The 20,418-nt window shown below is 37.4% G+C and overlaps 1 protein-coding gene across 1 annotated transcript in view; it reads right to left on the reverse strand.

The window, feature by feature from the left end:
- The window catches only part of MYH15 (myosin heavy chain 15), a gene marked incomplete at its 5' end in the record, with an annotated part of 103,261 nt that overhangs the window by 59,462 nt on the left and 23,381 nt on the right, over window positions 1-20,418 (reverse strand). The window contains 13 exon segments of the mRNA XM_081078816.1: window positions 634-721; window positions 1,361-1,402; window positions 1,404-1,429; window positions 4,082-4,186; window positions 4,189-4,213; window positions 5,669-5,701; window positions 5,705-5,842; window positions 11,129-11,182; window positions 11,186-11,299; window positions 12,166-12,315; window positions 16,785-16,826; window positions 16,830-16,897; window positions 16,900-16,902. Coding sequence (XP_080934942.1) covers window positions 634-721; window positions 1,361-1,402; window positions 1,404-1,429; window positions 4,082-4,186; window positions 4,189-4,213; window positions 5,669-5,701; window positions 5,705-5,842; window positions 11,129-11,182; window positions 11,186-11,299; window positions 12,166-12,315; window positions 16,785-16,826; window positions 16,830-16,897; window positions 16,900-16,902 — 888 coding nt within the window.

The following is a 20,418-nucleotide window of genomic DNA, read 5'->3' on the forward strand; positions in this document are numbered from 1 at the left end:
TTACGCTATACACATTAAACTTATACAGTGCTGCCTGTCAATTAAATCTTAATAAAACTAGGGGGAAAAGAAACACAAAAAAACAAAAACGAAAAAAAAGTATCCACTGCCCAGAAATACATACCTAAAGAGATGGGTACTATTAGGGAGAGGGAAGATATTAGCCCTGGGAAGGAAGACTAGAGGGAGTTCTTAACAATTAGAAATGGATTTAGGAACTGTCTTTATGGTCAATTTAGATAATTCAGACCAAATAATTTTCTTAATGCTGATATATCTACCTTAATCCTCCAATTGACTATTCAAACCCTTTTTATTATATGTTGCACTTGTAGACAATGGCACAGAAGCTCATCCACATTTTAGCATGAAATTCAGGAAGAAATTTAAATGGTAATATCCAGCATTCTAATGTTACGCAATTGAGCCTGCTTTGTGAAATCCTTCTGGAAATCCACTTGAATCTCAATTCAAAGGCAATCTTGTGGAGTTTCTAAAGACCTCACTTTTAACTTACTTTCATTTTTTTAAAATCTGAAAATCAATCCTTATATAAAGGGACTGGTAAATGTTCCACAAAGCTTAAATCAAATGTATGCCCTGGTATGGATTACAAAGAAGTCTAGTTCTTACCTGGCATTTTGTTTACATTAGGATTTATGCAAGTCACAAAATGGGGTGCTGTTGATTTCAGGTTAGTCATCAATTTACTTCGAATTTCCTAAAATAGACACCGTAACAAACATAAAATCACTTTGTAAATCAGTAAAACAATTAATGCACCTCACAAGTGTCTCCAATTCTATCAACTTAATCTTAAGGTCAAGATGCCTACCAACAATAAAACAATGAATTCAAGATTCTTCCCTGTTTACCAAACATACATGATTTCTTTCCTATGGCAAGTCAATATTTATCTGACAGACATGGTTCTGCTGTAAATCATATCTACCTGTTTTGAATTTGATAACAATAATTTATGGCTGGGCAATAAAATGGCTTGAAGAAAGAAATTGTTTCTCAAGTTTTCTGTCTGAAAAATCTTTATCACGTAGACTCTACTTAGTCCCACTTTGAGGCAAGGGAGGGGCCAGAGTCTGTAGCTGAGGGTAGGGAGACAGCTTAGCTTTCCATTTGGCCAACGGCAATTTTGGCAACTGTGAGTTGTTATGAGCCAATATTCTCACTAAAGCTAACAGTGTCCACTAAAGCCAATCAATATTAAAATAAACTTCAACTTTTGCAACATGACTAACTTCAGATACTTTATATTCTTATTTGAAGATGTGTAGTTTCAAGTAAGTAATAACATGAAGATTGTGAAGCAGGTAATATATGAATAGATGCAATTAAAAATTACTTTGTGCAGAGATGCAACCATTCGGAATGAAGCTCCTTTCTTGCATTTTTTTCTTCCCAAACTGTAGAGCTAAAAAAAGAAAAAAACATTTAGAAAGCTCTTTTTTGTCACATTACCATACCCTGCTGATGAAAGCATAAATTTGTCAAAGTTCTAGAAGCAATATGGCAATATCTACAAAAGCTTTAAAAATACTTATATCTCAACACAAAAAGTCTATTTCTAGAGCTTTGACTTAAGGAAATAATGAGGCAACTGTATAAAGACACTCAATGCAGCATTGTTTAGTCATTACAAAAGAAACATGCAAAAAATAAAATTATCAACAAATGTCCATCAATAGGAGATTGGTTAAATTATGAAAGAGTAGGCATACAATGAAACACTTCATCGTTTTAAATGATTATGTTTATCCATATAACTGCCATGGAAAGATTTCTAGGATTTACCTTAAGAGAAAAAGGAGGTTACCAAATAGTTTGTATATTATGATCCTGAGTGTATACACATGTTTTCAAGAGTCGTTGTATTGTGAGTGGCTATATACATAAAAAATGTTGGGAAGAGTATACATAAAAATGTTAGCAGTTGTTATCTATGTGAGATTATACATAATTTTTATGTTCCTCATTTTAGTTTTTCTGTATTGTCTGTGTTTTTGGTAGCACTCATATATTACTTTTATAATTTATAAAAAACAATCTATTTCCATTTTCTTGAAGCAAAAGAACTTATGCTAAGCCAAATTGTTTTACAAACATCTGTATAGTAAGTACTAACTCACAAAGACGAACAACAACAAAATCCAAAGGCAATCTGGAGAAAATAGACCAGCTATCAGTATGGAAAACTAATAAAATATTCTTTCTGCTTGAGTAGCAACTGTGCTGAGGCAGATGTCACAAAGTTTAATTAGGATCGTCCTATTGACATGCCCCCGGCCCTCCAAGTGAATCACTTGACTTCTTTGTACTTAAGTTTCTCCATACATGGAAAAGAAACACTACTACCTTCCACTACTTTTTTGCTTTAAATAATAACTGGTTTCAAGTACTTGGTTTCCTAGAAGCAAGTAAGGTTACAATAGGTAATTTGATGTTTGGGATCAGAAACTTAGAGGCAGGTAGTTTCAGAGGGTGCTTAAAGGATTATGAAAAAGGACATTCTGGATAATTCTTTCCTATTTCCAAAGAACATAGCACACCCTAAAGAGTTAGAAGACAGTTTCCTCTCTAATTCTCTGCCCAAACTACTCTCTGATCTCTTCTGATCAGAAAATTACTCATCTGGGCGTCATAAGCAATGTGACCACTATCTCACAGACCCCTCAAAGGTACTTGAAAAGCTATTCCAATCGGTAAATGCAGTGCATGAAGATGATCAGTCTCCACACAATAGCTTCCATTTCTCAGCCTCCTCTCGAAGCAGGCCCACAGGATTTGGGTACTCTCCTGAATTACGTCACTAGGTACTGATGAAACCAGGAAAAGTAAATTCTCTCTCCATTCCCTGACCATGTCAATCAGCTGAGGGGGGTTGGGTGTTAACTTGAAGCTGGGTGTAAGATAATAGGAGGGTGAGAATGTTAGGAGCTGAGAATATACATCCCACTTAAAGAACAGCTAGTATACTCTGCCCAGTTGCCATGAGGACATCTGAACCCAGGCTGGCCAGATTTTCCATTTTCTCATAATTTCAAAAAAAAAATTTTTTTTAAGGAAATCCAAATATGTATGTGGAATCTTCTGATTTTTTTAACCTGTGTGGACCAAACACAACCATGTTTGAAGGCCAGGTTCTGCTCAGGGGCTGCCAGTCTGTGACTTTTGATATGAATCATGGAGTTTCCCTCTATAGCTAGCATTAAGTCCAGTTGTGAAGCTGATGTTAGTAACTTGGACTCAGTATCTTCAAATCCTTTGTATCATGATGCAGAAGTCTGAATTGCATACTAAATATGAGTAGTCTTTCCATCTCTCTGTTTTGTTACCGGGAGACAGTGAGAGTGGAATAGGCACCTGACGAGATAGCAGAAGTCCTGCTTTCTACACTTCAGAAATGGCTTTTCCATTTAGATTTGTGAAACTGGGGCATTGCTTAATTTTTCTAGACTTGTTCTTGTAAAATAGGGAGAGACTTCTCTCTATATGTACCTGAAACGGTCATGGCAAGGATTGAGTAAGATAATGTATCAGAAGGGCTTTGTAAATTACTAATTACTAAACAAGATTAGTTATTAGTTAGTCAATAAATATTTATGGAGTACCTGCTAAACAGGCATTTCCTACATGTTGGAGGCTACAACTGAACAAATCAGACATAATCCCTGCCTTCATGAAGCTTAGAAGAGCCACCATGTAATTATAATATAAAAGCACTGTGAAAGAGAATTCCAAGATGTTTGGGTAATATATATTAAAGGGACATGATATTTCCCCAAAATCATTTATCAAAATATGGTTTGCTGTTCTCTCTTTGCAGCTGGGTAGAATAGACAATAAAAGCAGGCCAGAGCAGGCTCCTTGAAATATATCTATGTTCGAGCACCATTTCCCTGTAGAACCACCAGCCTGAGGAGAGAAAGGCTAATAAGAGGGGATGAGTCAGACCACAGGGAGCAGACACAGCTATCACAGGAAAGAAGCAAGGATTGCTGTAAACGCTGAGGCAGCCATGGGTTCCATTCTGAGGCTGAAAAATGAGGGAAGGTGTTTGACTCACCACTGTCAGTACTGATGGGATTTTCAAAAAGGTTTGCCAGGAGTCTGTTAGATGACTTCTGAAATACAGCCACCACTGTTTCATTAAGAAGGTCTTTGTTTTTTCAAGCCAGCCACTGATGCTATAAGACACCTTTGGAAAGACATACAGTTTAGGTGACAAAAGAAAGGAATACATAAATTGACATAGCAAATTGTGCATTCCTTTAAAAAAAAGTCACAAATTATATGAGTCCTTTAACTTTAAATCAGTTTGACATACAATACTGAATAATACTCCAGAAATCCATTGTTCAACTCAAAGAGATTCTCTGGCTTTACATTTCAGAAAGAAAGAAAGAGAATGGGAAGGGAGGAAAGGGGAAAAAAGGAGGAGGGAGGGGAGAGGGGAAGAAATGGATGGTATTTCCAATGGAAACAATTCACATCAGCACTCCTTTATAGGCAAGAACAGATGAAATAATCCAGTTGTCTCTGACACACAGGAAGCACTGAGAAAGAAATATCAGCAATTATAATGGCATTTTACCGTAAGTATCATAATTAATATTCAAGACTATCAAAGAAGAGGATTACAAGCATATCTGTACAGTTGGCAGGTCATTTTTCCGTTGAAGTATTATTTTACCTTTTATCAGTTCTCTTTCTGTTCCATCCATAATCACTGACTAGAAACACAAAAGTAGGGAAAAAAAGGGACACACACACACACACACACAAACACGCACACACACACACACACACACACACACACACACACACACACACACACACCCCTGTGGGGAAATGAGAAGAAGCAGTGAGGGTCATCAGAAACCTTCATGGCCGTAGGTTGGAGACCATTACTTCACAGTGACTACTTCTTTATGAGAGAATTAAAAAAAAAAAAAAAAAAAAAAAAAAAAAAAAAAAACTTCACTAAAAAGAAATCACTCATTCATACAATGTTAAGTTAACAGAAAGGATAAATAAGGGAAAACCCATGACTTTGATGGTCTCCATGACTTTCTGAATTTCTTACTTTGAGTTGGGTGACTGTCTATTTTGAGATTTTTGACCTCTGCACACATGAAATACTATTATAATATAGGTATTTCAGGGCCAGTCCAGTGGCTTAGGTGGTTGGAGAGCCATGCTCCTAATGCCGAGGTCACTAGTTCAATTCCCACATGGGCCCAGTGACCTGCACCCTCTACAGCTAAGATTGTGAGCAATGGCTCTCCCTAGAGCTGGGCTGCCAGGAGCAGCTGGTGGGGCCAGGAGTTGGGGGGATGGGGGTGATGGGAAGTGGAAGAAGGGGGGAAATATATATATAATAAATACATATATATATAAATATATATAAATAAATGTATATATATATATATATATACATATATATATACATATATATATATATATATATATGTATATATATATGTATTTCATTTCCTAAGTGCTAAAAGGCTACAACAACTTTGTTTCTGGAACTTGGATTTATTATGTTCATCTCTTCAATTAATCTAAACTTTACTTATATAGTATCTAAGGATTTGGGCTGAGTGCTTTTGAAACAGTCAGGGCTGAAGGTCTAGAGGTAACTTAGCACTTCTGCATAATGGCCGGGTTCAAAGTGAGCTTCCTATTCCTTCTTATCAGGCTTAGGCTTCTGGAAATAAACTGACTTTTCAAAATGGTTGTCAAAGAGTTTGGTCTTGAAAGTCACATCTGTAGCCTGAGGAAACATACATTCCTCTTCAAGGATAGAAAAGATTCCCATTGGCTGTTGAAGATATACATGAACAGCAGACGAAAAAAACACCAGTACACAGTCCTTTCAGTAGAAGGTCAGTGTAAATTCTTTCCCAGGAATCTAATCAGTTGCCAAAGGAAAGAGATAGTCACTACATATAAATACCAATCATTCATTCAACAAATATTGATTAAATACCTGTTAGGGGCCAGGCAACGGTAGGAGCTGGCCATGTGGCCATAAGCCACATATACAAAGTTTCTGTCCTCAGGGTGCTCACATTATATTAGAGCAGACAGGCAAGAGACAAGTACACAAAAAGATTAATGACTTAGTTTTACACAAGTGATCTGAAGAAATCATGCAAAGTAAAGAGATAGAGAATGACCAGGGGGAGGAGAGGGCTGAATAAGAGCTATTTTGGTATGCTAGTGGGGTAAAACCTTGTGACCTGAATGAGCAGAGCGAATCCTAAGATCTATATGAAAACTTTGGGCAGGGAGATGAAGAGTGCACAGTCCTCAGGCAGTGGCACACTTGGCAAGGTGGAGGTCTTGCCAGAGTCAAGAGTGGACAGGGCAAAGCTAATTGAATGGAGCACGTGACTACAAGTCCGAGAGGATTGTATTGGATCCCAAAGGTCTTACAGGCCATGGTAAGATATTTGGATTTTAAATGTAATTGGATACCTTTGGAGATTTTTAACATGAAATTATATGATTTGATTTATGTTTGAAAAGAATCGTTTGCTTAGAACAGAGATTGGTGAAGGACATACAGTCTATGGGCCAAATTTGGTACGTGGCCTGTGTTGGAAAGCCAGCTAATAATAATTTTTGCATTTTTAAAGCGTTATAAAAACAAAAACAGGATATGTGATAGAAAACCTGATAATTCCTGTCAGCAAACTTTCTCTCTATAGGGCCATATAGTAAATATTTTAGACTTTGTGGGCCATATAGTCTCTGTACACCTCTGCCATCGACTCAGCCCTTTCAGCCCTGAAAGCAGCAATTGACAATATGTAAATACAATGAGTGTGAAAATGTCCCTTTAAAACTATTTTCAAAAAACAGGCTGCAGGCTGGATTTGGCCTATAAGGCTGTAATTTGCTGACTCCTGGTCTAGACTAGTGATGGTGTTTGAGGTTGTGATAAGTCATTGAAATGTGATATTAGTTGAAATTAGAGCTGGATCACAACTTGCCAATGGATAGAATGTAGAGCATGATGGGAAGAAGGATGACCAGGTTTTTGGTTTGATCAAATGGGGAATGGATGCTGCTGTTAACCAATATAGAGTACATAACCATTGGGAAAACCAGGTTTGGGGACAGGGACGGAGGGGAGGGAATCAAGGATTCTTATGTTTGCATATGGTTTTGTATATTTGCTTATTCATTTGTCCCTTCATGAACAAATCACTGTACAGAACACTCTGGATTATTAAAGGAGGAATCAGACATGGGTTCTTGTTCCAGAGCATTTAGCCAAGAAGACAAGACATACGTGGTGTGTAGACTACAAAGTAGACAAAACAGAAGTACAGATACAATGTCATGATAATTCCAAGACAGAACATGACACCTTGACACAACAACATAAATTTCATGATTCTCTACCAACCCTTTGTACCTAAGAACCATAGGCTGTCAGGTTTGGGAGAGACTCTAAAGATATAGCCCAACCACCTAATAACAACTTGAATTCCGTTCTAACAATAAGATTAGCTTATGCTTGAATATTTCCATAGAGAGAGAATACACCAACTTCAAGTCAAAGCTCTGGATGGGTGACATACTAAGATAAAACCTGTTTGCAATTCAGAATCTTTTGTTCGAAATTAATGCACTGGAGCTTATACAAATGGGTCTAATTCTTCTTCTAAGCAGTGGATCATCAGATATTTGTAGAGCATGTTTTTGATCTACCTGTCATTCTAATACATGGACTATGTTTCTTTATCTCTTGTTTATTCTCATAGATATAGAACCTACATTTTATGGAAAATATACTGAACAACATTCCACCAATAACTCTTGTACTGAACAGTCCTGGGACATCGTCCTTCATCCCAAGCACCTGCGTGGGGAGTGATGTAGCAAGTGAATATGTGAACTGTCCTAAGTGGGTACAAAATATTCTAAGTGAAACCAACACCTGTCTTGCTCCTGGCAGCACTGACCTTGTGGGTTCTTGGAAAAGTGAGAAGAAATGAGAAAGAGGAAGATGTCAGGTGTCCTATGTTTAGCCATCCCCATAACTCTAGGGCAGGAATCCCCTCACCAGTGGGGTGACAAGGAAGTGATCAAACAAGTTAGTTACTAAATAAATTTACTTGTTTAATTAAAAACAAACAAACAAAAAACAGTAATAGTTTTGTTATTAAGACACCATTCTGATTACACCCTATGTTCTTGAGTGCTAGGATGACGTCTATGGTTTGCATTTCTCAGAACCCTTAGCATAGTAAGTTCCAAGGTGACTAAAATATTAAGTTAATTGGTATGCTAGTGGGGTAAAACCTTGTGACCTGAATGAGCAGAGCGAATCCTAAGATCTATATGAAAACTTTGGGCAGGGAGATGAAGAGTGCACAGTCCTCAGGCAGTGGCACACTTGGCAAGGTCCTCAGCCAATTAAGTTGTTAATCAGCAGATGAACACTCAGACATACAGGTTTGAGCTTTGGGGGCTGGGCTGCTTTGCTGTGGATAATAATCAGGCATAAACTGAGTTGCAAACAAAAAAGTATGAAGCTATATGCTTAAAGAAATTATTCTTGTACATACAAAAGAAAATTAGAGTTAATGTGATTCCTCTTATAATAAAAACATGAGAATGTGCACACCCTTGGGAGGCAACAACACTATCACCAAGATACTACCGGGATTTAAAATATTTTAGAAATTTCTTTGGGCTATCTGACACCATTAACTACTGGCACATGGAAATTTCTTGTTGTCTGACAGTGTATCATTTTATAAAAACAATCAAAAGATACAGGCCTGGCCAGGCAAATAAGGTGAATAATGTGATCAAGCTAAGTAATACAGTTTGGACTCAAGAACTGGTAAGATGATTAGTATTGAAGCTAACTTTCTCTCAAAGCCAGTAACATTCTAAAATGTTCTCCTAATCGCCATTCTGTGACAGACTTTTTCCAAAAGGGCTAATTATTGCAAGATGGAAGTACTCTCTCAAGGTGACTACAATGAAGGGGCAACATGTTTTTAAATGTATAATTTTGGATTTATTTGTTTAAAAAATGATAGAAATAATCTCTTTACCAATATCTATGTAAAACCCATATCTGTGTAAAACCAAATATGTAATTATATGTTAATACTTTAATATATGATAGCTGCTCAAATTCTAAACTAGAATATTTCAAGTAATGAAATAAGTGTGAGCAAATCCTATAATAGATTTTTTTCACTGCATGTATATAGAAGGAGATCATTGTGTGTTTGAAAACCAAATTAACAATTAAAGTTGGTATTAAAATACATTTTTGTTAGTTTGACATAAACTTTTTAGTAAACATAAATATTTTAAACTTTCATGTATGAAAATCCATTTTCTTTATATACATACACAGATGCATACTATAAGACATTTTGCACATATTGATGTATTTTAGTTCTGAATTTTGAAAACTCGCCACCATTTATTCTATTTCAAGGGGTAAGTCTGATCATTAATATTTACTACAAATTTTCTTCACACAGCCTGAGCCAACACAATGAATCTTTTTAAAATATAGAATCTTATAAGAAAGGTTTTCTTATTCCTCATTTGCCTGAGCTGGATACCTTTGAAACTGTTTATAGGAAGCCAAAGCCTTATCTTTTCCTTCTATCACCTGGTCAGTTTTCTTTTTCTCATGTATCAGTAGAAGATACAACAGGAAATTACATCCATGTTGCTTGTGTGTTATTTGAATAACTAAGACTGGCATACATGAGACAATAGACTTCAGATCAACTAAAAATGAGACCTATCAGAATCTGAATCATGTGTATGTCCCATCTTCCTACCTGAAAACAGCTCAATTCACATAATCAGAGTAAGGAGATATTATAGGTGACAATTGCCAGAAGCTAAATCTATCCCTTTGAGAAGCTCCAGTTCTTTTGTTTCATTTCTAATCAGAAAACTACAGCTTTAATAATGCCAGCAAACATTTACCTGACCATGATTGGGTTATTATTAATTATTATTATTGTTATTATTTTCAATCAGCTCACAGGTTGGTCATTACCTTTTTTTTTTTAATCAACCTATCCTCCCTCCAGGAAGTTCACGGGTTAGAAAAGGAATAAAATCAATGTGATGTCCACTCCTGTTAGAAATAATGGCCATTTTCAAGGACAATTTAGTTTCATCTAAAACCTAATAAATAAAATTGATGGGACACTGATTGATAAAGTCTGAGGCCCACAAAAAGCAGTGATAAGTCAGTCACCTTAGCCCCTTCCTGACAGGGTTGCTGAGAATCAAATGTGACAGCGTAGCTAAAGAGAAAGTTGAGAAAGTTAAAATCACTAGGCCTTGGCCTGCCCAGATCTGTCTCCAGAATTCACTGCGATCCACAGTTATAGCAAGACATAAGGGACAAGTAACTGCTAACATGCCACTTGCTCCCATGGACAAAGCCACAGAAAAAGGCCATCATGAATTCCTGGAGCAAACCTGGTTAATCTTTCCCAGAGCACGTGGTTAAAAGTCAGAGTCCAGGAACACCACTGAATTCAGAAACCATACACTGCCTCTAATTTACTAATAAGCCATGAAGTATTGTCATAAATTACTTAAACTAACTGGTACTTGTCCAATTAAATGAACAAACTACATCCTGCAAGGCAGTGGCCTTGAGGATTTATGGCAGTTGTTTGTTTGCATGCTAATTTGCCAAATTTCGTTTAGCTGCTCTGGGTCTCCTCCTTCACCTTATGTTAATCAGTCAGGCCCTACGGTGCACATATTTTCAGGTCTGCTTTTCCAGTCAAGAGCATGACCATTTTTAATCTCGACAAGTTTCCTCACGCATTAACAGTGGAGGCCATGAGTAAGCAGCAAATGCATAGTGACAGGACAGTCTATGTTGCAGATGATGGAAGAGGGTAACTGATGTGAGAGTTTAGTTAGGATGTCATGGGTGCTGCACACAGAGACCATTAAGGGAAAATGTGCAGAGCTCTCCTGGCCCATTTCCCATCCCCTGACAGAGCCTGAGTCCTGACATGGATCAACATGGCAAGCAGGGACAATTCTCCTTAAATAAAAATGAACAAGGAGAAAAAACATGCATTACCTTCTCAACAAGATCTATGCAGGCTTGCAGATCCAGACCAAAGTCAAGGGACACTCAGTCAATGCCTTCTTTCCTATATTCCTCTTGCTCCAAAACACACTTGTGCTCATTGAAGAACTCTTGTAGTTTTTCATTGGTAAAGTTAATGCAAAGTTGCTCAAGGCTGTTATGCTTCAAAGATGTGATTAGGTAGGAAAGAGAGATAAAAATAAAATTGAGAAAATAGTTATCTATTTGAGGTAATGAATATGTTGATTAACTTGACTGTGGTGATTATTTCACAATGTATATGTGTCCCGAATCATCAAATTGTACACTTAAATATATACAGTTATAATTGTCAAATATACCTCATTAAAAAAATAAAAATTGACATCCACTTGGAGAACTGTAGAGAAAATCATAACCACTATTACCGTGTTTTCTCGAAAATAAGACTTAGCCGGACAATCAGCTCTAATGCGTCTTTTGGAGCAAAAATTAATATAAGACCTGGTCTTATAGTAAAAAAGACTTGGTCTTTTTACTATAAGACAATATAATATAATATAATATAATATAATATAATATAATATAATATAATATAATATAATATAATACCAGGTCTTATATTAATTTTTGCTCCAAAAGACGCATTAGAGCTGATTGTCCAGCTAAGTCTTATTTTCAGGGAAACATGGTGTATGGTGGCAAATGGACCCAGTAAGTAGCAAATGTTCAATTAAATTCTTACCTCGTTCAGATATACCCATAAACTAAAGATTATGCCAATAATAATGACATTGCAATTCAAAATCATAAAATACCCCTTTATCTCTATTTACCTTTACTTAAGTCTGACTTAATTTCTTAATCCTATTAATTATAATTATTTTTTAATATTAACAATGGCTCTTTTCCAACCAAAGTAGCATTTAAGGTTTGCACAGAATGAATCTCATCATGCTTTGACTATGTTCAATTTTCTGATGTTCTATTCACATTTTCTAACCTCCTTGTAAATATGCATTGACTTCCTTCTTACCAGATATACTTACATCAAGGATTTCAAAACCAGTGATGTCAAGAATGCCAATGAACAATTGCCTTGACAGTTTGGCATACAGGGCCCTGTTGATACGTGCCACTGGCCCCTTAAACATCCTTTCATATATTGACTTGGACAGGGCACCGACAGCATAGGTCATCTAGGGATCACATTGAAAGCACTCCATCTGAGAGCAGTGTTCATTTTAATCCTGGGCATTCTCTATCAGTAACTGCCTTCTAGTAAAATCAGGATACATTTATTGACTTTCTAGCATGCTGTGAAGATGATACATGAGAGGAAATACAATATAGTGGGAGAAAAGGAAGGGAGGAATGGGAAAAGGGAAGAAAGAAAGGGGAAAGAAGGTGAGTTACCCTGGTGCCTCTTTACCCAACACTCCTGTGAGAGAAATTATGTTCCTGTTACTGAAGAACCAAATATCCTGGGCTGAGGTGGCCAGGAGTCCTAAAGCCTTGCTGTTCAAAGTGTGGTCCCAAGACTTGCAGAATCAGCACCACCTGGGAGCTTGTCAAAGATGCCAGCTCCAGTCCCAGACCTATGAATCAGAATTTGCGCTTTAATGCAATTCCCTCCTGATTCATACGTTTGAAAAGTACTGGTAGAGTAGGTGAAGAATCTGGAATCCCTAGCCCTTGTCCTACAGCTGCTGTTGTAGCTGCTAATGAATTGTGTAACCTTTGACAAGTGACCTAACCTCTCTGGGCTGTAGTATCTTCATCTGAATAATGTTCTTGAAGGTTCTTTCTAGCCTCTGCTTCCACCTTTTTCATGATATTAGTTCCCAGGACTGCTCTCAACTCCCTGTAGGGAGAACGGCAATTTAGTGTATCATTCTGACTCAGATTCTCCTACTGTAAAACTCAGGCTGTGTTCCCCTCCCTTGTAGTGTGTGGCAAAGGCTCTAACATAACCTACTGGGGAGAGCGCCAACCTCTGTGCCTAGATGATGCTGTGCAAATGCAGGTCCTACTTCCATGATGCAAAGTCATTGGTGCAGGAGCAGGTTTCTGACAGATTCCAAGTAGGAGTGAATTTCAGCTGGACGTGTTCCAAGCCTGGAAGTAGAATGTGCTTCAACCACTTAACATTTAAAATAGGCCTATCACATCCATCCTTCAGCTGCACAGGAGAGAGCACGCAACAGGAGCCAGTTGGTGTCTGGTGGTGATTTAGTTCTGAGTCACCCACTCTCTGATCAGTTATCTTGAGTCATTTCCACAGTAATCCATACGCCGGATGGCATCACAGCTTTTTTTATTACCAGCGTCAAGAGCACACCCTCACAGATAGAGAATGAAGAATAATTTTTATCCTCCGGAGCACTGAGGAAATCACTCTGTCTACAGCAGTCACTTTGAAACTTTAAAAAGAACATGACTAACTTGCTCACCTCCTTTTAATTCCATAAATACTTGAGGAGTGGGGGTAGGAGAAAAGCTGGACAGGTGTAGGGAGGAGTGAAGAATACTGGAAGAAAGTCTGAAGGTGTTGGCAGAGGAAGAAAGGTGGCATGATGTCTGCTGAATGAGTTAATGAAACCAATAAACCAATGTGTGGAACATTAATCAATCATTTTCATCATTTTCTGTCCAATGACAGAGGAACTAGGCAGCTAAACCTACACTTCCACTTTTCAGGGATGAAATGGAGGAAATTAGCTCTGTTTAAAATAACCTTGCAGAAGACTTTGATTACTAGGGGGCAGTAATGCATGACAACAAGAACAAAAACAAAAAAAAAGATGTAGTTGGCCATAGTTTTAATCACCTTGATCCCTGCCTTTCTCATCTGTAAAATAAAAATATTAAAATATGCATATCTTAAGGTTGTTGGGGGCAATTCAATGTGACAGACGATGTGAATATATATAGCACAATATTTGGCACTTAGTATCCAATAAGTGTTAGTCTCCCCTTTCCCCTCCCCTTTCCTCGTTTATCACTTCCTCATCCTCACTCCAGTGTTTACTTGTTGTGTCACCTTGAGCAGCTAATCTTTCTAAGGTTAGACCACTTTGCAGGCTTGCTGTTCGATTGAATGAGCTATCCATACAAAGCACTTAGCGCAACACCCACAGTAAGCACCCAGTGGCTACTGATTTTTATTATTTTATCATCATCAATCTTTGTTAAGTTAAAGTAACTTATTTCTAATAGGCATAGTTAGAACCCTCATAGAATAATAAAATATTAGTCCTGAGGAACCTTAGTTCTCAATAATCATGTATACTGAGTGGCTCTCAGCTCAGGATGGTGCCTCCCCCAAAGGAGCAGTGCTTTTGGGAACAGGGAGGGCTTTTTCTGATTGTCATGACTGAGTGTGCTACTGGCAATTAGCCCCTGGGAACAGGAGTGTAAAACCTCCTACAACTTGCTGAACACTCTTATTGTCCTATTTAGATACCAATCACTCCTCCATTGAAACACACAAAGGAATCCAATCTCTTCCTTGGGGTGCTCAGAGAGATGATGATATTTGATCAGGGTCCCAGAGTCAGTTAGCATAAGAGCTAGAACTAAATTTTGTAATGTGTTAGAACTAAATTCTGTCGAATGTTAGCACTGCAAGAATTTTTGCCATCTTTTGCAATTGTCATCAACTGAGCGTATACATACATCTCTATTCTTAGCGGTGGCCAATTGTCTCTATAAAGTCAGTAAAATTCCCAGGAAAAGCCTTACAGTGTGCTTTCTTACTCTGTTTCCAGGAGAGGGAGGAAGAGACGACGGAGGGTGGAGGATGAGGGTTTTTTTTCTTTTTTCTTTTTCTTTTAATGTTGAATAATAAATTAGCTTGCTTCACTGATTCTATTATAGTAAAGGCTGGTGTGGTAACTCAGTCCCTGAGAGCACAATATTAAAGAGACATAGGGTTGATTTCAGTCCTCCTATGGGCTTATTAGTTTTATACAGAGTGAGGACTTGTTCTATAATCATAGCATGTCATGCAGGCATGTTGTGGTGAATGTCATAAAAAGCAAGAAATTGCCAAGTGCCTCTAAACTCACTGCTAAAAAATAGTTCAACTACTTGTCCTGATGATCATGGTTCAAGTTCAGCTCAATATTTAGTTTAATATTTATGGAGCACCTACTGCTTGCAGAAACTGTGCTGAATGCTGAGGATATTAAAATGAATTAGACACAGTCCATGGCCTCAAGGAGCTCAGATTGCCAGGGCAGACAAAAATATAAGCCAATTGTTTCGGTAGAGTTAGTATTATAGTAGAGGTATTGATTTATATACTAAGTGAAATTAGGAAATTAATTTTGACTAGTTGTTGAAATGTTTTAAATAACATAGTCACACCAGATACCTTAATATATCAAAAGAAATAGAGTTTACTGCAGTCAAAATAAGGGTCTTCTATCACAAATGTGTACATTTATCTCTCATTTTCAGATTGCATGGAGTAAAACAATCCAAGTGTCACCTGAATACTACCTGTGAGTCCTTTGGAATGTACTTATGTTCCCTAATCCTTAGCTTACTCTGCTGGAAAAACATTAAGTATTCCTGTCCTCCCTCCTTATCTCTGAGTATTGTAAGAATGGGAGAAAATAACACCTATGAATGCTTAATACATATTATATGTGATTATATCATTTCCTCTTTCCAGAAAGACTACATTGCTCAGCCCTCCTTTAGCTAAGTGGATAATATGGCTAATTCTCACCAATAGAATATTAGTGAAAATGATATCACCTCTCGCCTCAAGCAGTTAAGGTGGGTGTGCTTTCTCCACAAATTATCCTTTTCCTTTATGCAGCAACCTTGGTGGCCATGTGCTCCAGATGGCCTAACTACAAAATGGAAGAAGGCTGTCCAATGTTTATTGGACATGGTGAGAGTAAGAAATAAATGTTTATTGTATTGTCACTGAAATTTTAGCATGTGTTACTACAACATGCTTATCTCATCCTAACTAATACACATTAAATTATTATTTTGAAATGCACTAGCATAGTTAGATGGTCTTATTACCCAGAAGCCCTGGGAGTACCTACTGTATTCTGGTAAAGCCTCAGAGCACTTGTTATTCTATCATTAAAAACATTCTCCTGGATGCTGAACAAAACCTACATGACCTTTCATCTTTTATTTGTGTTTATAATCCCCCTGCCTTCACACACTAACTTCAGCATTGTTCTGAAATCCTTTCTTAACTGTGTCACCATGTGTCTGTTACTCTAAAAAGTCAATATTTCAAATAGATCAGGGATGCCAATTTGCAAATTTGATTCATGTCAGAAATCAACAGCTTTGAAAGCTTCTTAGCTGGACAACAAAGATGTTGATCACAAAACGTAAAGGGCTTGCCTGCATCTGCAAAGAGATTTTTTTTTTTCTTTTTGCAGATGGAAAACTAACAAAATGGTATATTTCTGACTAGAAAGACTCTTAACACAAAAGCATTCACTGTGGTGTGCATCGTAAGTGAAAACATGTGGAATATTCATCACGGTCGTCCTCCTCCCCCCCTTTTTTCACTTTTTTTATGGAAGCTCTTTTTGCAGACACCATAAATTGAAAAATATACAAGTGCAATGTGTATACAATTATTACAACTTCATAGAATCATAATGCTCTGAAAATATCACCTTACCTGTTCTACATTTTGAGCTCTAGTAACATATTCTTTACCAACTTAGATTCTAGGATGGATCAAGCCCTTCACCAACTCAGAGGATTTAATGCCCAGGAGGAAAGCAGCTTTGTCAGCACTGTGTCAGAAGAAGGAAGGAAAAGGAGGAGGGAAGGAGGGAGAGACAGGGGAAGAAGGGAAGAAAAAACACCGTTAAAATTTATTCCTTTGGGTGGGGGGAGGGAGATGAGAGTAAGGGGGATCAAATATATGGTGATAGAAGGAGAACTGACTCTGGGTGGTGAATACACAATGAGATTTACAGATGATGTAATACAAAATTGTACACCTGAAATCTATGTAACTTTACTAACAATTGTCACCCCAATAATTTTTTTTTTTTTAATTATTCCTTTATAGCCAAACAGACTACCCAAAGGATGGAAAGATGGTATATTTGAACCAATGCAGCAAGGTAGATTGTAGTTTTGAAATAAATACATCAATCCTAAATGTTTAAAGACTCTATTTCTTGGAAATGCAAAATCAAAACCACATGAAATGCCACTTCACACCTACTAGAATGGCTATAATCAAAAAGACAGAATACGTGTTGGTGAAGAGGTGAAAAACTTGGAACACTCATACATTGCTGCTCAGAATGTACATAGCATAACTGCTGTGAAAACCAGTTTGGTAGCTACTCAAAAGTTAAGCAGAGTTACTCTAGTACCCAGAAATTCTACTCCAGGTATATACTCAATAGAAACGAAAACATATGTTCATACAAAACAAAACAAAACTGTATACAAATGTTCCTAGCAGCATTGCTCATAATAGTTAAAAAATGAAAAAACCCAAATGTTCATCAATTGATGAAAAAACAAAACGTGGTATATAAATACAATGGAATATTTTTCAGCCATAAAAAGATACAAAGTACTGATACATGTTACAACATGGGTGAAACTTGAAAACGTTATGCTACATGAAAAAGCCAGATACAAAAGGCCACTTACTATATGATTTCATTTATATGAACTGTCCAGAATAGGCAAATCCAGAGACAAAAAGTGGATGTGGATTGCCAGGGCCTAAGGAGAGACGGAAACGGAGAGTAACTACTGAAGGGTACAAGGTTACTTTTTGGAGTAATGAAATGTTCTGGAATTAGATAGTGGTGACGGTCATACAACCTATGAATACACTAAATCTCACTGAACTGTATACTTTTAAAGGGTGAATTTTGTGGTGTGTGAATTATAGCTTAATTTTAAAAAGAATCTATTTCTTGATATTGGTTCTTTCTAAAAAGAAATATTTATTTGAAGGACATGGAATATCTCATTTTTATTATTTGCCTATTTTTCCCTTCTCTGTATATATTGTAGCTTCTTTCAATGAAACATGGATTTGTAATTTGTTAATTCAAGACAACCAGCAATCAACAGAAGCCCAGACACTTGCCCACTATCAAAAACCTTTACTTCTCCTGTGAAGTCTGTTTGTGCAATAGTGCCCTCTGCTGCCCCTGAAGAATACTTGCAACCCACACAATTGCACTCAAAAAACAGTTCTTCCATTTTTTAAGGAAAGAAGTGGAAAAGAATAAGTGTTATCAGAAGAAAAGTAAATAGGCACGTACCACTTTAGGTGTTAAAAATAATGCAAAAGAATGCCACAGGAAAGAAGTTATAAGCACATTTCAAATTGTAGATTTCTTCAGTTATCAAACAAAAGGAACATTTCACTCATTTGTAACCTTCCTGCTGCATCTTCCATTTTAAAGGAATCCTGAGATATGCTTGTATATCTGGTGTAGTCACTCTGTAAAACACTGTCTTACAATAGAAGGAAACGCGGTCTTTCCTTACTTCACTAAGAAGTACGAAATTTCATGAGCAATAACCACAAACGGGGTAAAGTTAAAAACAAAAACAGACAAACAAACAAAAAACAATTAGAGAACTATATGCTATCTGTATTTACAATATCCCTTTGCTTTTTGTGGGTCTTTAAATTTTTCACAAAGGCTTAAAAAGCTTGACATGTTTGATTTGCTTGTTAACTAAACTCAATATATATTATGCATACATTTCTGCAAGCTATATACCTACTCTATGTCAGTGATAATAGCCTAGGTACTCAGTTGCTATGAAACCTTTCAAAATGCAAAGACTGTTTGAGAAAATAAGTGGAAAAATCAAAAGCAGAGCAGACATGCTTACCTATGCCAAGATATGCCTGCTAAAAGAGTGCCATATTTGAAGATTAAAAAAAAAAAAAGAAAGTCTGATTGTTTCAAGGTGAGACGCCAGTGGGTCAGAACCATAAGTTGTTTGGATTGGAAGAAACTTTAGAGACCATCTAACCCAACATGAGAATAGTTAAAAGAAAGGGGAAAATGCAACATGCCTGATGAATCTGAGGGGAGATGGCTAATAACTGACAATGTGAAAAAAGAACAATTCCAAATTATCTGTCCAGGAAATAAAGACAGGAGTTTGGTCTAAGCTTTGGGAGCATTCAGACAGACATTAAAGGTAATAATAGTCTCAAGTTCATATATCCATTTTCCAGTGTTAAGAACAGTCCTTTGAGGGCCGACCCAGTGGCTCAGGTGGTTGGAGCGCCTTGCTCCTAGAGCCAAGGTTGCTGGTTTGATTCCCACATGGGCCAGTGAGCTGCACCCTCTACAGCTAAGATTGTGAACAATGGCTCTCCCTCGAGCTGCTTGCGCTGCCCTGAACAGCCGGAGGTCATGAGCGGCTGTGAGTAGCCAACCCAGGGCCAGTGACTGACTGCCTCAGCCTGGGGGGGAACTCAAGGACACAGTTCCCTGGGCCAGGGAGCTGTGTCCTACACAACTAGACTGAGAAACAAAGCTTGAACTGGAGTGGGGGTGGGGTGCGGTGGGGGCGGTGGAAGAAGGGGAAAAAAATAAAAAAGAACAATCCTTTGAGTCTATTTTATCCACCAACAAAGGAAGCCCCAATTTTCTGCACAGTATCCCACCTTAAACTCTAACAAATACCATCCAACAATTCAGGATTATTTCTCACCCACTCCAGAGACAGTCAAGTATTAACAGAGGAATAGCATGCCTTGGATTTATCCCAGAGGTGTACATTATACATTACACATGTTCTTTTTTGACAGAAAAGAGTGGTTGTCATTTTCGAAAAAATAAAGTACTTCACCCAAAGTGTACAGTTTTACAAGCAAGATGAAAATAGTTTAAATCTGTGAATAAATGTCCATCTGACATTCAGAAAATGCTATTGCAAACATAGCAATGTCTGTAAACACATTTTCATCATGTGACCTGATAGGGTCCCAAAAGAGGCTTAATAAAATTCTCACCAATAAACATTCCCTCAGGACCTTATAAATAAACTCACAGATTTTAATTAGGTTGTATAATCTTACCTGGGAGGGGTAACATATAACTAGCAGGGGTTCCCAAACACTGGTGTGAATCAGAATAACGGAGAGTTAATACAGAAACAAAGGACTGGCTCGCTGAAGGAGGTTAGGGTCTGGGCTCATTTGTATTACATTCTCCAAAGTCGTATACATGAAGGCTGGAGAACAAAGTCCTTATCACAGTGGGCGTCAACCTTCACTACACATTGGGGTCATCTGGAAAGTTGTA

This window comes from Rhinolophus hipposideros (genome assembly GCF_964194185.1).
Source record: "Rhinolophus hipposideros genome assembly, chromosome: 2".
Lineage (NCBI taxonomy): Eukaryota > Metazoa > Chordata > Mammalia > Chiroptera > Rhinolophidae > Rhinolophus > Rhinolophus hipposideros.